Genomic DNA, 17,934 nt, shown 5'->3' with positions numbered 1-17,934 from the left:
TCATCCCTCAGAAACAGAAGAAATACATTATGACTAAAACCAAGCACTTTTGAGCAGATTTGATTAAAATAGGCTGGCATTTGATAGGGTACAGAATGTAGTTATGTTATATGTTTCTAGTCTTGTTCAAGAATAGGAGACTACATTTTTTTGTTTAAAAACTAACTTCGTTTAAATGCACTGTCTTTGGCAAGACTAATTCTAAAGTCTAATACCAGTTTGTGTAAGATGTATAAAAATTCTTACCAAATTAGAGATAATTTGAGTTTCTGAGTATACTCAGGTATGTGCTGTGAGGGAAACAAGCAGGGACAGAATTGTCTCATTATGGATATAGCAACATAGATATTAAATTAATAATGAAAATATCATGAGATTTTTCTAGCACATTAGGCAACACACTGATGATTAGAGCTGAAAGACATAAATGTTTTTTAGTTATAAAGTTTCTGTGTGTGTGTACATCATTCTGCGTTTGTGAATGCTTTTCTGTGTCAAAACACTTGGAAATACTATAAAATACTAACAGCAAGTGGATTAAGGGGACAAGATTCGGGATGGTTCTTTTTCTCTCCCTTTTATTTTTCCTCTTAAAATTCTTTTCTCTATTAAGGTTACTGCTTTTATAATGTAAATATTAGGTATGATTTAAAAGAAATGACCTAGCCACTTGGTGGCAGTAGACCATGAAAAATATACAATATATAACTTCATTTCAGTCCTATGCTTAAAAATTTTGTCATTGGCTTGATTTCTTCTCTGACAATCTTGTTTGTAAACTGTCTTACTTCAGATAGCTGATTCTTTGTGAAATTACCCTCTGATAATTAATCATCTCTTTTAAATGACTTTAATCTAATTCAAATTAAGGCACCTGGTTGATTTGAAACTATGATAACAAAAAGACCCTAAAGGATGATTGTGTTTATTCTCCCTATTAGGGCTAATAAAGCCCTAGTTAGATATGAACATTATTTTTATGTGAAACAAGTTAATAACTGAAGTTTCACTGCTAAATAATCACCTGTACTTTATACAACAGAATTAAGTTAACCTGCATTAAAAGCCCCACAGCACCACATATTACTTTTAAATAAAAACGGTAATTATAAAATAATGAAAGTGAAAACAAAAATAATCTAGCAACATATGCTATAAACCCATGATCTTGCCAAGTTGAAAATTGCGTTATATTTTAATGTAATATGTCTAGTCTTAAAATTTCAAAATAATGTAGATGCAGACTCCTGCTTGGCTCCCAAAGACTGAACATCAGCCTACAAAATACTAATTTAGATGAATAAACTTGGCTGGTGACCATTGGGGCATAACCTTGCTCCCAGAGTTTGATGGAACTGCATACTTGGAAACAAAAGAGACTTAGTGAAGCACTGAGAAGCCAAAAAGAATTTCTGATTTGTCACAATTCACAGTGCAACATTTTCCTCTCACTGTAGAGAAGACAGAATAAAAACACAGAAAAGAACTTTTGGCTCTTCTGATGTTTTCACCTTCTAAAATTCCCTACCCATTGTTCTTAGAAAACTACTGAGCCTGTGCCTGCACCCAGTCGACCTTTTTCAAAAATTTCCAAAGACCATAGGAATCTTTTTATTCCAACTCCATGATATTTTTCTCAAAGAGAGCTGTCTGTGCCACTTAGCTTGTTATACAAGCCTGTGATATCATGGTGGCAGTTAAAGCTGCCTCAAGTCGTGATTTCTCCCTGGCCCCACAAGTAATTCTTCAAAAAGAAAAATCTGAACACTAAAATCACAATAGCTGAATAAATAGGGCTTGAGGCACTCTTGGGAATCCAGAGCTTAGAACCGTTTTCAGGAATGTCTCTGTCAGCTGAAGAATAGTGTCCTTGAAGTCACCTCTGGAAGCTTTTAATTCTCAGGAGGGAGGAGATGAGTAAGAAAGCTCCAGGACTCTTTTGGGTTCAGCGTGAAAGAGAGTTAGCTGCCAAGGCTGCTCACCACACCCCAGTCAGAAGCTTTCATTAGCCATGTCCTGACAGTCTTTATGACTAGACAGGGCTGGCCAGGATCTTAGCCAGTGGGAAAGGAGCAGAGGGAAGTCATTAATAGCATTCCACCCCTGTGTTATAATCTCAAAGTGTCTGCTAATCAAAACTGGGCTTCTTCTATGGAGCCAAGATACTGTTCACCAACAGTGTGTCAAAGATTGTGCAAAGACAAAAGTGACACATCTTGGAGGCTCTTCAGGAAACCTAAACTTTATTGCATCATCTGTTGGAAGGAATCAAGTAGAGACCAGTTATTGTGCATTTTTTGGTCAGTGAACTAAATAAAGCTCCTTGGTATTTGTTGCCTAGAAGCCTCATGAAATTAGAGGACACACCTTGAAGTTTTACAAACCCTAGGTAGTTTTTATTGTCCTTTCAGTGTTTCCTTCTTTAGGATTTGCCCAATTAAATAAAAAGGAGAAGAAAAGACACACATACTTGAAGGCCTTTGCTTTTATTCAACTTTCAAGCCTATTTAAGTGTACTTTAATCATCTCCAAACAAGTGAAGAAACTCTTAAAAGAATGTGGGTAACGTGAATGCAAAATGTAAGAAGCTCACCCTATTTTCATTTTGTTGAAGTTCCCCAGGTCACACGGAAATCATTCCAACATGATACTCAGAATTCTGGGCATCTAATTGCGTCCATCTTTAAAGGACACCTTACTTCTGGTAAGAAAATACTACTTGGGTTTTTTGGGTAGTCTTTACTAATCATCCATTTGAATCCTCCAACTGAAAAATCATGTGTCAGGCATAAATTTCTTAATAATAAGATATGCTATATGCTTTCTATAGGAAAATAATCAATAAAGATCCACTTAAAACTGAATTTAAAGAATGATTTAGGTGGACTGCACCAGCTTTTGCTATGGGTTGGATACATTTTCATTTCAATGGGTGCTGGGGTTCAAGACCCCTAAACTCCTTCTTAAAAAAAAAACATTATTTGAGTGTCTACCATGTGCTAGGAGGTTGTATACATCATTTATTCAATCTTCAAAACAACCAGATGAGACAAGTGTCATATATCTATTTTATAGATGGGAAAACTGGAGCTCAGAGAGGCTAAGGAACTTGTCCAAGGTCACACTAAGTGACAGACTAAAATTCAAATCCTATTTTTCAAATCCTGAAATCTGTGCTCTTTCTCTTGTATAAACCAGCTCCTGTTTCATTAGTATGACTCAGTATTTTCCTTTGATGAGGTTACCTAAATGTTTTAGGCATAAAAAGTTATGAGATCAGGTTGTGCAATGGACAAATATAACTCTAAACAGAAATTTCAAATTGAAAAACTTTAGGCATAACTATTTCACCTCTGACCACTGGTAGACCACTTATCTCCCTGCATAAAAATCTGGCAGGAATAGTATGAGAATTTTTGCAGGTTACATTGACATTCTTGGGACTTTCATTCACTTAGTCAACAAATATTCATTAAGCAACTACTATGTGCCAGGCACTGTTCTGGGTCGGGAATCAGCAGTAAAAAAAATGAACAAAGGCCCTGTCTTCACGGAGCTTCCATTTTGGACAGATGGGGAGAAAAACAATAAACAGAACAACAAGAGAAGAGTCAGGTGGCAGTTAAGTATTATAAAGAAACATGAAGCAAGTGAGGCCACTCTGAATGTGTACATGTAAATCAATGAGCCAAGTGCTTAGGTCCCATACAGACACCTACCCAGGTCTGCACCTTGACATTTCTGTGGGAACTGGGGAGGCCAGGAGCTCACAGCAGCCCTATTAGATAGGCGTTATGATCCCTATTTTACAGAAGTTATGTTACAGAACACTTGAGTTTCAGTGAGTTTATAATTATGCCTTGAGGTTACAGGGCTGGTAAGGGGCAGAGCCCAATGTGAACCCACATACCTACGGTTGTCTCTTGATCACTCTGCTGTATCCTTAGACCCCTATGCCTGGCAGCCTGGCCCCAGTTATTGTGGGACTTCTCTATTCTCTCCCAGGCACTAATGCCCAAAGGTATGTGGCACCATTAGGTGGTATGAAATCTTCAGCAATAGAGTTTTCCAAGAAAAACACTAATTCCATATCTCCCTTGGGATTTGGCATGGGAGGGAGGGGCGTGTTTGTGTGTTTGTTTGTTTGTTTTAAGACTTATTTATTTGAGAGAGAGAGAGAGAGAGAAAGAGAGAGCACACGCACATGCAAGCTGGGGGAGGAGCAGAGGGAGAGAGAGAATCCTCAAGCCGACTCCCCACTGAGCAGGGAGCCCACTGTACAGGGCCCCACATGGGACGGTCCCAGTGCTCAATCCCAGGACCCTGGGATCATGACCTGAGCCAAAGTCGGATGCTTAACCGACTGAGCCACCCAGAGTCCCCCACCCCCACCCCCAGGACTTTGGAGTAAGCTAAGCTACACTGGCCTGGCCCCTGCTCACCAGTTGGCTTTAGGAGAGGGACCAGGCAGCCTGGAGACACCCAGGTGCATGTCAGGTGCAGCTGGGAGATAATGAGGGCAAGGGCCAGTGAAGTGTCTGCCACATAGTAAGTATCTGATAAATATTTGCTAAAGGGAATGAGGAAGGAAGGAATGAGAGATCGAAAGGAGGCCAATATCCATCATCACTCAGAACTCGAGCGTGATAGTCATGTCTCAATGGATAGTTTATATTTGAAAATAGAAAACAGGATTTTTTTTATAAACTAGGGAGAAAATGTGATGAGCCCAGTAGGTAATGTATGTTGAATATATCATATTAATTACTTAAAGATTTGGGGTGATTAACTGATGCTTCAAAACACAAGAAAAGCATTGTTTTTAAGATAAAATGTGAGTGCAAGATATATAGCAACTTGAATTTCTTTCTTATATATTGTTTTAAGTAGAGCAAATATCCTTTCTCGGCAGAAAAAATTCATGAACAATACATTTTGAAGAATGGTGACAAGTTCTACATAACTTCTGTCTTGCTCGAAAGGTTAAAAAGAAAACCTAATAAACCTCAGTTGTGATTGTGGCCAGCTTTAGACTCTGTTACCAGCAACTGGGAATTCTCACTTGTGTCAGACAAAACAAACGAGGTTCATCACTAAACCCTTTTATATAAAATATGCATGCACAAGCTCAGAAAAAAATGTCTAATGCTGACCACATTTGCCAGAGATGCACTTCTAGAAACCCACTGATACCAGATATGTGCAGCCCAATTTTCTCAGAAAAGAAAGGTACTGTTGTGCATTTTGGAAGGACAGTCACTATACACACAGCCCAAGGTAAAAGTTAATTTTGTTCTCCCCTTCCCTTTTTCCTTTGAGCTCAATGAATTTTGCTTTGCACAGAGTAGAGAGAACAATGATTCTGACATCCCACGGACACTAATGCTTAGCTAAAGTTATTTTTTCTTTCTTTCAGACAACAGGCAACAAGACATTGGACTTTTATCAGGAATGGTCCTCTTTGCTGTTATGTTGTCAATTCTTTCTTTGATTGGGATATTTAACAAATCACTCCGAACGGGGTAGGTTTCTGTAGAATTTCTATTTTCTGATTTAGACCATATATAGTAAACCTAGTCAATTCAGTTATTTACTAGGAAAACCCATCAACATTTTTAGTCAGAGAAAGAAAAAAATAAAATGAGTAGTGTTTAATGATTACCAACCCATGCCAAACTCTTGACACATGTCACTCATTTAATCCTCATGATGACCTCATGATGACCCTGCTGGGAAAACCCAAAGGCTTATTTTACAGATCACTTACTTTAGGCTTCAAGAGGTTAAGTGATTGGCCCAAGGTCACTAAGCATTAAGTCAGGAGCCCAGACCTGGCTGACATCACAACCCACATTCTCAGGCTACACAGCCTGCTCACTGTGCCTGGATTCTTTAAAGTGGTTAGGTCATAACCTGCCTCGAATCCTACCCAAACAAATCCTCTGAATCAGTGTGAAGAGAAGTGTGGCAACATCTGAATTCATCACTTTGATACAAGTTGTGTTGGTGTGTTAGCAACCAGCTCCCATGACCATTCTCCTTGGCCTTCGATCACTGTTTTCCAGTATGGAATTAGTAAAGATCAATGCCTAGTGATGGATAAATGAGGCTTTGAGGAAAGCAAAGCCTTCAATTTTCTAAATTTTACTAGATGTGTTGAGTATTTCTAATCTGTGAATACACAGTTGTTTGATGTGGCAGTCTCCTTGTACAGCTAACAACTCACAAATTTTAACTGTACAAATGTTCTTTAACTGATAGCACTGAATTTCTCTTTCTTGCCATCACTTGCTTCATGACATTATTTTTCTTTCTTTTAAATTTATAATCAAAAGGCAGTAGGAAGATTTAGAATGAGCTATTCTAAGTAAGGTACACTTGTGATTTTTTAAATTTACAAAGTAGGCTTTTTTCTTCAGAAGTTAGTGATATTTCAAAATTTAAATTACCCATTAATAAATATATCCCTGATATCATTATGAGGTGGGCAAACTAATATAAAACTTTGTTTCAGGTAGTTTTAAAAATATACTTGATTATAAAGCCCCTCTTAATGTTTGAACTTGTATGACATAAAAATATTAGTATTTATGTTATTGTCCAAAGATACTGTGAAATTTTAAATAGCATTAAGCTTGTTACAATAACTTAAAAATTAATTTCCAGTTGGCAATGACAAATAAGAAAATAGGACAATTCTTTGCTAATTTAATTATTTAAATAAGTATTCCTTTTAAAAAGATAAATGAAACGAGACCATTTCAATACAACTATTTTATATATAAACAGACACTGTTATTTACTATAACTATACATTACTTATAAAAGCCTTACTTCAGAAACAAAACTGGAAAACATTCTAAACTGAAACCCAAAATGGGTAAATATATATATGTGTATATATATGTATGTGTGTGTGTGTATATATATATATACACACACACATATATATAGATATTCTCACTGTTATCAGCATGCTGTATAAAAACTTTTCTGTAATAACATGAACTTACTAATTTGGTCCAATTTTAAGTATAGAAAGAGAGTGTGAATTAGTAAAAAAGCTGAATCATAAAACATTATATAAATATGTGTAAAGAAATTATTTTTACCCTACAGTTGAAGGTCAAATTGAGCGAGCAAAGTTCATTCAGGATATTGGTTGTTACTCAGTAAAAGTCCTTAGAAAACCTGCTTAAACAGATAAACAAGTTTGACCTGTTGCTAACAGGTACTTGTTTACAGGTAAAAATGTGCCAGAGATCAGTTTAGTCTAAGTTCCTGTTGCAACCTTTGCTCAAGTCAATTTGTATTATAAATACAGAAAGTGCTTCTGACACAGTGGCAGTGCCAAGGGTAGCTTGGGGAAGAAGCGGGGTGTTCACAGCTTCTCCCTTTTCTTTCCATCACCCACCCTAGTGTTCCTTAATAAGCACACAGCCCAGGGAAAAACCAGTATTCTCACTGTGCCATACAACTGCAAGACAACTTCTGCAGCCTCCTACTCTATCCACATAAACAACATTTGGAGCCATCCCTATCACCTCAACCCTGTATGAAATCAGTACAAATTCAGAATTAGAGGAGCTAGAATTATACCTTTTTATTATATAGCATTCTCTTCTTCAATATTTTTCTGTGGCTATGGTTGACTTGGAAAGCTCTGCAAAATATCCCTTACATTTTCCAAACCTTTCCACACTGATATCTGCTTATAATGGTTAGCCATATTTAACACGTGTACAGTTTTACTTCCAGGGTGGTTCTCCCACTTACCTTGAATCTAGTGTGAGTGTTTTGAAATGTTCTGGCTCATTAGAGAAAAGCGGAGCAATAGAGGGAGGAGGAAATCTGAAAAGATAGTGAATCAACTTCCCACTTAACTTTCTAAAGTAGGAGATGGAAATCTGCATCAGGAAGTTTTATGCATTCCATTCCAGTTGATTTCCTGGCCTCCTATGTGATGGCTTGCACCAATCTTTAAGTAAAATGCTTCTTCTAAACGTGTCATTTTTATTTCCTAGAATTAAAAGAAGAATCTTATTGCTAATACCAAAGTGGCTTCATGAAGATATTCCTAATATGGAAAACAGTAATGTTGTAAAAATGCTACAGGTAACCAAACACCATCAAATAAAAACTAAGTGGCAGCTAAGAGTAAAAGTGCAATCCAATAATTAGAATAGAATTTCTGTTCAAATACATAAATGTGTGTACATTTTAGCATAATTGTATAAACATATGTCAAGACAGAATTACACATATTTCAAGTTATACTTAGAGATGAGGGCATGAGGTTAGGGGAAGGAAAGAGAGAAGGAAGAAAGAAACAATGCTATTCAAAAGAGAAAAGAGAAGAGGAAGCTTGTGGGCCAGGTATCAGTCACCTTGTGGCCAATAGTTGATAGATGACTTTGGGGACAAAAGGAGATGGGTAGAAAAGCTCAATAAAATGCAGCTCAAAGACACAAAGAGGCTTCTGTTTTACATGAGATTGGAGAAGCAGGTGAGATCTGCTTCACTCCTGAGGTCCAGTGGATTTGAGAAAATAGATGTGAGAGGACTGTGGGAGATGGTGTCACCAGGGCTGGGCCAGGTTTCCATTTCAAAAAGAAGAGAAAGGTGTGCTGGGAAGACCCGGAGACTATAGGGGACTTTGCCAAGTATGGAGGAACTGCTGCTGATTATGGAGAAGGGAAAAGATTCTGCTATGTGTGCTCCTTCTACTTTTTGGTAGTCTGGTTTCACCATTAAGGGGCTCAAAACCCAGCTGATGGGACAGACATATCATCCAAGCATTGCAGTGCATTGATGTAAGTGCAGTGACAGAAATGAGACCAAACATGATGGGGGTATACGGGAAGCATATGGAAAGATGAGAAGGAGTTGCTTAGGAGAAACAGAAAACATTCAAAATAGAGAGGACAGCATGAGCAAAAGCACAGAGTGAGAAGAGCTTGTTAGGTGTTGCTTTATTGAAAAGCTTGATGTGAGGAGTGGTTGGTATATTGCTGGAATGGTGACTGGGATCAGATCATAAAAGGTCCTGTTATAGAACTTTACAGAACTCAGACTTCATTCTGTTGACAACAATGTTCAAACTTTAAAAAAAATTAATTTTGCCCTCGAAATCCTTTGTTCTTTTCTTTCTTTTTTTTTTTATGAGTGGAGGGGGAGGAGCAGAGAAAGAGAGAGAGAGAGATTGAGAGAGAGAGGGAGAGAATCTTAAGCAGGCTCCATGCTCTGCACAGATCCCAACACGGGGCTTGATCTCACGACCCTGAGATCATGACCTGAGCAGAAACCAAGAGTTGGACACTTAAATGACTGAGTCACCCAGACACCCCTAGAAACACTTTGTTCTAAAGATGTGAGGAAGACAAGTATTTATAAAACAAATAAAAGTGGCTTTGTTTGGAACTCTTATGAACCCATTAATCAACTCCTTACCCAACCCCAGAGAAATCCCTAAGGTAGTAGTTCTCAGCCTTGGTTACATATTGGAATCCTGATGCCTGGGCCACATCCCAGGATCTCTGAGGGAGGGAGGGCATGGAGAGACCCAGGCATCAGTATTATCCAAAGCTTCCCAAGTGATTCCACTATGCAGCTGAGGTTGAGAACACTGTTAAGTGGTTGAAAACTACTGCTAAAGACAATGAGGAGTAACTAAGGGCTTTTCCATTGGAATAGACAAGGTCCTAGGAGAGAGGCAGAAGAGGAAGGTCAGAGAATGAACATCATGAGGTTAAGAGCAAAGTGTCAAGAAACAAGGACCCATGGTGCTGACCACTTTGTAGAGGGTCTGTAACATTCAGTGGAATGTGGCAAGGGGGAGGTCACTGGTGAGTTGAGAAGTGATTAGGAAGTGAAGAAGCAGAGGTTGAGAATGAAGACATTCTTCTAAAAGGGAGTAGAGAAAGGAGCTATGCTGATACGTGGTCAGCTCTCATATCCTCGTGCAGTGAATGAACAACAGTAGCTTCGGAGGGATGTGAGTCAGAAGCATGTTTATACTAAATTTGACAGGCTTAAGAGGGACTATTACAGAGAAAGAGGGAATATTGATCCAACAAGACTGTGAAGAAGAGGGGAGGGGATGGTCTAAAGGGGTGAGATGGAAAGGTTCGCCTTAGGCAGAAGGGAGGATTCCTGTCTCTGGATACTTGAAGGTGAGAAAGGGTGTGCACATGGCTGATTTTGAAGGAGGTAATGTTGCCTAATAGTGGAGGGGTGATTTAGAACAATTGAACCCACATATGTGACGAAGTACATAGTTAACAAGTAACTGAAGGACAAGCATATGTTCATCAAACTACAGATAATAAATACTGTAATCTTATATCCCTTCCACTTGCTAGTTCTATCTTGTTCCTCCACTAATTATTATCCAAGGGGACTGGGGACTTTCTGTGGCTCAGATAATTGTCCCTGACCTTGTTGTGGTCAGGTCCTCTTCTTCCTTCATTGCCTTCATTCTGGAATGGTCCCTGTTGCTCTTCTGTGTCCTTCACTGCAGTCTGACTCCCACCCACATCATTCAGTTGCCAGCCTGAAGTAAGGAAAATACCTCCCTCTACAGAACACAGCCACCTTGCATTCTTCGTTTCTTATTGCAAGTCTAGTTTCTTTGACTTTCATCTGACCTTTGACTACATGTCTGCCCTTCCCAACCCAAACCTGGCATGTTCCCTAAGAAGGCTGAGGCTGAAGAAAATTTGAAAGACACTTCATGCTGCTTTATTCAAGGTCTTTCTTTTTGCCAGAGTTCCTTCCCATTCTGGGCTCCTGGAATTAGAAACAAACCTTCAGATGAAGTTTTGTTTTCTGCCCAAAGACTAAGGGGCAGTCTTCTACTCAGCTTGCAATGCTATCACAGAATACCATAGACTGGATGGCTTAAACAACAAACATTATTTCTCACAGCCCTGGAGGCTGGTAAGTCCAAGATTAAGACACCAGCAGGCTGAGTTCCTGGTAAGAGCTCTCCTGAAGATAGCCACCATCTTGCAGTATCCTCACAGGGTAGAAGGAGAGATCACAATCTCATGTCTCTTCTTATAAGGGCACTGATTCTATTTATGAAAGCTCCATACTCACGACCTAATTACCCACCAAAGGCCCCACCACTTAATATCATCACACTAGAGATTAGGGCTTCAACATATGAATTCTGTAGGAACACGAACATTCAGTCGATAGCAAGTGGCTATCATTTTATAACAGCATTGGGTGGGAGTTATTTGCCTTCAGAAGCCAGCCATCAGTTGTGAGGCCTCGAGTCATTTTCTTACCCAGAAGAGTCATCAGGCTTTTACACAAATGAAAACCTTCTTCACTGACCCTCCTGTTCCTGTCTGAATTGTAAGTAGCTGCACACCTTTAGAACCTCAGCACAAAGCATTTATTACTACCTTATTTGAAAATAGAAGCAAAACAGGATTCTCCCACCTTCCTTTCTTTTATTTAAGCAATGAGATATTTTCTTGTAGTAATGCTCCATGATATTAAGAAATATTCCAACACATTGAACTTCCAAATATTAAAAGGCCCTGAAATCGTATGCGAGTTAATATGCAAGATACATCTTTCTCTTTAAAATTTTTAAACCAAGACGTGTGCAAAACAGGGATTATTTTTATTATTCCTTTCTTCAGTCTCCTCGTGGGAGAATTTAATAAAGACTTGGAATAGAGGAGGATAACAAAAGGAGGAAACTGTATGGGAAGAGAAACAATATCAGAAGAAGGAGGGCAAAGGAAAGCTGAGGGAAAGCAGGATTCCAGTCCTTATTTAATTATCCAGTTAGCTCCTTTAAATGCCTTTTGTGAAATAAAAATAAAATCTTTCTTCCTAGGAAAAAAGTGAATTTATGAATAATAATTCCAGCGAACAGGTCCTATATGTTGATCCGGTGATTACAGAGATAGAAATCCCAGAAGAACACAAGCCCATAGACTACAAGACAGAAAAGAATACAGGATCCCTGGAGACAAGAGACTGCCTGCAGAAGTCACTACTCACCAACACTACAGTTGTGTATATTCCTGGTCTCAGCACTGGGTATAAACCCCAGATTTCAAATTTTCTCACTGGAGGAAACCATCTCAGCAAAAATGATGACACATCTTCCTCAACTCTCAAACCACCGGCTGATTCCTTAGACCTGGGGGAAAATGCCAGGTTTAAAAGATACCCTAATTTTGCTTTTTCTGTCTCAAGTAGGAATTCGCTAAGCAACACACTATTTCTTGAAGAATTAAGCCTCATTTTAAATCAAGGAGAATGCAATCCTCTGGACATACAAAACTCAGTTGAGGGAGAAACTGCCATGCTTTTGGAAAATGCTTCACCCAATGAAACTATTCCAGAACAGACCCTGTTGCCCGACGAATTTGTTTCCTGTTTGGGGGTCATGAATGAGGAGTTGCCATCTATTAATTCTTATTTTCCACAAAATATTTTCGAAAACCACTTCAATACGATTTCACTCTTGGAAAAATAGAGCTGCATAGTCAAAGTCAATATAGGAAAGCTGCCTTGTAATCTGAAGTTGGATCTCCTCTTTAGTTTAATTCTGCCCTATTTTTTAAAGTTAGAGAGTTAAGATCCAAAGATGGAACATACTTCATAGTCACAAAGGAAGCACCGGTATTAGGTACAGCTTCTGTATTTTTTAAAAAGTATCAACAATTATATCCTTTTTATTTCCACTCATTGCAAGGCACAGAACAGATCTCTCTGTTGTATGAAGGATAAATAATACAAGATATGTGGTGGTGAAATAAACGTTGAAAATAGTTCTTAAAAATTGAGACATTATGGGGCGCCTGGGTGGCTCAGTCATTAAGCGTCTGCCTTCAGCTCAGGTCATGATCCCAGGGTCCTGGGATCGAGCCCCACATCGGGCTCCCTGCTCCGCGGGAAGCCTGCTTCTCCCTCTCCCACTCCCCCTGCCTGTGTTCCCTCTCTTGCTATGTCTCTCTCTGTCAAATAAATAAAATCTTAAAAAAAAAATTGAGACATTAATGTTTGTTTGCAATGGGAGAAGCAAATTTAATTTTCATTTTATGGCTTAAAATTCTCTTGGGTAGGTAAAAATATAGTCCCCAACAACAAAATAAGAATAGAATCAGAGAGCATTAATTGGCATGTTGGTTGTATTATTTTTTTCTACTACTTTCTTTTCAGGTATTAGGGATTTGATTTTTCTTTATTTTGATTTTGGACTAAGAGAGTTATAAAACAATGATGTGATGACATGATGAAACTGCTGTCTTCATTCAAGTTAAGCGTGATGGCATTGTCGTCCTGTGGTGTAGTTGGTGTATTAATTACACTATGGCAGAACTGAAGTAGCAGATGCAGTATCAGCAAGATGTAATTATTCCTTTTGTAATCAACTATATATTAGATATATGTCAGAAAATTATTGTTAAAACAAGTATTTGTCCAAATCTGGGATGGCAATTCTTGCCACACCTACCATTGCCCTATAGCCCATGTCTCCTGCAGACATCACTAACTGATTACCACAAGCCTTTCTGCTAAGCCTTAAGGTAACCTCAGAGTCCTCTCAACATGGTGCTCCTGACAGCTACACTCAATAAGGTCTAGGACTGGAGGTGAACTGTATCTGCCACCCAGGTCAATACTGAGAGATAGGTGATCTTAAAATATGAAATGCATATTTTTCAGCTGAAAATGGTACTCAGCAGACTTTTCTTTTTTTTTTTTAAGAGAGAGTGCGTGAGCAGGGTGGGGAGGGGCAGAGGGAGAGAGACAATCACAAGCAGGCTCCACACTTATTGAGGAGCCCAGTATGGGACTCAATCTCAAGATGCTGAGCTCATGACCTGAGCCAAAGTCAAGAGTCGGTCACTTAACGGATTGAGACACCCAGGCCTCCCACAGACTTCTCTATTCTGATTAATTTTTGTGGTCCAAGGAAAAAATGTTCTAATGATCAGAATAATTTGAAAATAGGGTAGACTACCCACTGAGTTTCTCTTTTTCTTCTAAACAGTTGTCAACAATAATAATTTATATTCAGATTAAATAGTTTAATTTTATTATAACAAATTGAGTAGTTAATCAAAAAAAGGACCAGTTGCCTACTGTGTGTTTAGCACATGAACAAGCTATTTTGTTTTGTTTTGGCTTTTTTTTTTTAATTAAAAAAAACCCTAAAAGCAGTTGTGTTGTCATTAAGTATCCCCATGAGGAAGATGACCATACTCCCTGGTTTATGCTGGTTTATGGTCTGTTGACCCAGTGTTAATTATGACCAGTGCACTCTTTCACTCTTAGAGGCATCCCATTTGGAAGATAAATCATATGGTTGCTCTATCTATGAATACTTTAATGTCCAGCATATAAGCAATTTGTTATAATTCACTTTTTTTTGCATTGACAATCTTTATTTTACTTTATCATGTACTAAAGCCATTTGCTCCAAAATGGAACATTACTATTCACAATGTAAAAAACATACCCCTTGCTATGAATTTCTATTCTGTTTATCCTAAAATATGTGTATATTTGTTGTACTTTACATATTCTAAAAGGAGTATATTTTAAATCACTAATGAAATGCTAATATTAAGCATGACTTGTAAATGATCATATGCCTTTCCTTTATTCTTCTTCGAAGGGAGAATATAATGAAGCAAAAAGGCAGGTCATACTTGGGATAGAAATAGCAAAAGACTGGGCGCCTGGGTGGCTCAGTTGGTTAAGCGACTGCCTTCGGCTCAGGTCATGATCCTGGAGTCCCGGAATCGAGTCCCACATTGGGCTCCCCGCTCGGCGGGGAGTCTGCTTCTCCCTCGGACCCTCCCCCCTCTCATGTGCTCTCTCTCTCTCTCATTCTTTCTCTCAAATAAATAAAATCTTTAAAAAAAAAAATAGCAAAAGACTGAGACAAATCTTTGATGTTTACCAACCTGATGAAGACATCTGTTAACATAGGAAGAATATTTTCATAGTGTATTTCAGTATAATTGTAATCTGCCACACATCAAAAATGCTTTTGTCAAGCTTAAGGGACTGCAGCATTATTTGATTTATGTATGCTTCCACTGCAGTGAGCGCTTCCTTTAGAACTTTTTCTTGTCCCCTGGAGTGAGAAGGAGGTTCCTTTCTCTTCCTATGGTGTCTCTTCCATACCCACATCACTGTTTAGCACAGAGAAGATACTTCTAGTTCCATCTCTACCATTAGCCCTTGTTGGTCCCAATAGATTAAACACTGAGGCTATACCTATAATGGAGGCAACATACCTGCCATTGCTCCAACTCAGGGAAAGTTTCAATTGTTTCATCACAATGCAACCTTGTCAGTAAGAAACAGTTTTCTTTCCATGATTCTTTTATTCAATAACTATCCCCTGAAGTATTAAATGTGCAAGGCATGTTGAGCAATACAGATGTCAATAAAACCAGCCAAGTCCCTGCAGCCTTGGGGCTTATATTCTAGGGGCAAGAAACAGACAGTATATGCCCTTCAAGGAGCTTACATTTTAGTGGGGAAGGGGATAAGGATAAGGCTGGAGAGAGGCAGAAAAAATAAAGAAGAAAAATTCCAGATAATGATAAATGTGGCGTAGAGAGGTAAAATGTAAAAAAAAAAGTGGAGAGTGATTTGATGGCCACTTTTTGCTGGGCAGTCAGGGAAGCTCTCTCCCAGGGAGGGACACTGACGTTGCCGTCTGAATCACAGGTAGGAGCCAGCGTGTGAGAGTCAGCTTGCCACTTTAAATTCCTCTATAGAAAAATTCTCCAGTGGCTCATATCTCTACTTCTTTGTCTCCTGTACAAGTTGGCCCTAATCCCACCCCCTTGCCACCTTCCCATTCTCAGCCAGAATCTTCTGTAGATTTTGGGGGACACGTGTATATCTTTTTATCTTTCCATCTGGCTTAGTATTAACTTTCTTTCTCTGAGTCTCACAATGTTTGTAAATTGCCACTTCCTAAGTGGAGATGTCACGCTTATTGGTATGGGTTAAGGAGCAGGAGGAAGAAAGAAAGAGGCAGAAAAAGTCTCTCAAGATACCACTGAAAGGGAAGAAGAGGAAAGAAATACAAATACAGAGAAGCAGATTAATCTTCAGTAATGCTGAAGCAAAATGGAACCCCAGTTCCAGACAATATTAAAGCTGATTAAGGGACATCTAATTTCCTCCTGTTCTAGAATCCTCCTCACACTCTATCTCCCTTTTCTTATATAGAAGCAATAGGGGGAGGTACAAGTGAAGTATAGTTTGAGGTTGTTTTCTTGGTGTGTGTGTGTGTGTGTGTGTTTTATCATTTTTTAAATTAGGAATGTGTCCTTACCAGAGTTAGATATACAATTGATGATATAAAAAGGCTTATGAGTTTTAGCATGTGGTTCTCATGTAATGTGCTCCTGGTTCAATCAAAGCATTTTCCCAGCTTTTTTTCTTTTCTTATATTTCCAGTCATCCTCCCTTTGACATAGAGGCAGCAAGTGACCGTGGCATAGAGCAGAGGTTTTTCAAAAATAAATTTTAGCAACTGATACCCTTTCTCCAAATGAAATCTGTTGCAGAAGCCCAAAATTTAAAATAGATGAAAGCAACTGCTGAAACAGATGTTGAAGGTCATGCCTGTCTCCAACAACCCTCTTCTGCATCAGCCTATGCCTGCAGGATGAAAATCCCAGGCTGGGGATTCTCTCTTCCAAACCTGTGTGACCTGGGTTCTGGCCCTCCTTGAAAAACCTGTATCCTGGGATTGTACCAAACCCTCCATCTCCAGCCAGAAGACTGCCAGCCCAGGTGAAGGGGACCAGAACACCCTCAAACCTCCTTACTTCCTGAACAGCTGCATAAAAAGGATCTCTCTCTCAAAGACTGCTCATAGAGGCAGTTCTATATGCAACAATTAACTTGTTTCTTTCCAATTACTTTATCATAAATGTTTGGGTTTTGTTCAAGATTTTGCTCTTTTTGTGATCGCTGAGAATAAAATATTGTGTAGTGAACATAATTAGATTTTATAAACCCAACGATTGTCAAATTGTGTTGCGGTTTATCTTTTTACAAAGTAATTATACCAATTATAGGAGGTGATGTTTTAATGGGAAATGTTATCCACTTGGCAGACACTATTGATTTAAAATAAAAGAAGTAATTAAAAACAATTTATGAATTTCTCTTGGGTAAAAGCATGAAAAACCAATATAAAATAATTGGATTCTGATTCATAGAGTGGATTGTGTAACACATTCTTGGAAGCTACAGTTAAGGCAATATTACAAGGAACTCCAACGAAGGATTGATAGAATGTTATTATGTCTCTTTCCCACTGCTAAAATTATACCATTAAATCCCAATTAATGTTTCATGTTAAAACTCCTTTAGCCATTTTGCTAATTTCATTTTTCAACTTAATTTAGGATACACTGCATCTTTTATATCTAGTATTTCCATCAATTTTCTGAAGATGCATTTCCTTTATGCTTATATTCAGGAAAACAACTTATTGTCTAATTCTCATAATTAGCATTTAACAACAAATTAGGAACTTATTCTTAAATGGTCTATTTTTATTTGGGATGGTAAGAGGATTCTGGCCTAGCTTTATGAAAAGAAAAAAAAAACCACTATACTACACAAGTATTACAGAAACATAGTTCTTTCCTGAGATTATTGGTTCAAAAATTCAAGCAAAACAAAATGCAGTTTCTAACCATAAAGGCATACCTAAAATTAGTGACTCTGTCAGAGCACAGGAAGGAAATCATAGTCAAACACTGGAGCCCAAGTGTGAGATACGGAAGTCAATAAACCTGACTGTTTTCTTTCTGTTCATATCCTGCTTGAGAATATTATTAGAAGTGAGAAAGAATACAACAGCGACATTTTAAAGTTAATTTTTAAGCTACACAGTAATTCACGAAAAAACACTTT

General features: G+C 38.3%; 1 protein-coding gene across 2 annotated transcripts in view; it reads left to right on the top strand.

The window, feature by feature from the left end:
* Window positions 1-13,599, top strand: part of IL23R (interleukin 23 receptor) — a 56,524-nt gene extending 42,925 nt beyond the window's left edge. For both annotated transcript variants that reach the window (XM_025871907.2, XM_073896568.1), the window contains 4 exons: window positions 2,615-2,704; window positions 5,417-5,522; window positions 8,025-8,115; window positions 11,858-13,599. In XM_025871907.2, the coding sequence (XP_025727692.1) occupies window positions 2,615-2,704; window positions 5,417-5,522; window positions 8,025-8,115; window positions 11,858-12,505 (935 nt within the window). In that variant the 3' untranslated portion in view covers window positions 12,506-13,599. The remainder of the gene's footprint in view (window positions 1-2,614; window positions 2,705-5,416; window positions 5,523-8,024; window positions 8,116-11,857) is intronic.
* The last annotated feature ends 4,335 nt before the right edge of the window (window positions 13,600-17,934 follow it).

The sequence above is a fragment of the Callorhinus ursinus genome, unplaced genomic scaffold (genome assembly GCF_003265705.2).
Source record: "Callorhinus ursinus isolate GAN/ISIS: 27379988/994484 unplaced genomic scaffold, GSC_fseal_2.0 scaffold9, whole genome shotgun sequence".
NCBI lineage: Eukaryota > Metazoa > Chordata > Mammalia > Carnivora > Otariidae > Callorhinus > Callorhinus ursinus.
The sequence above is the reverse complement of the archived record's forward strand: the minus strand, read 5'-3'. Positions and strand labels throughout refer to the sequence as shown.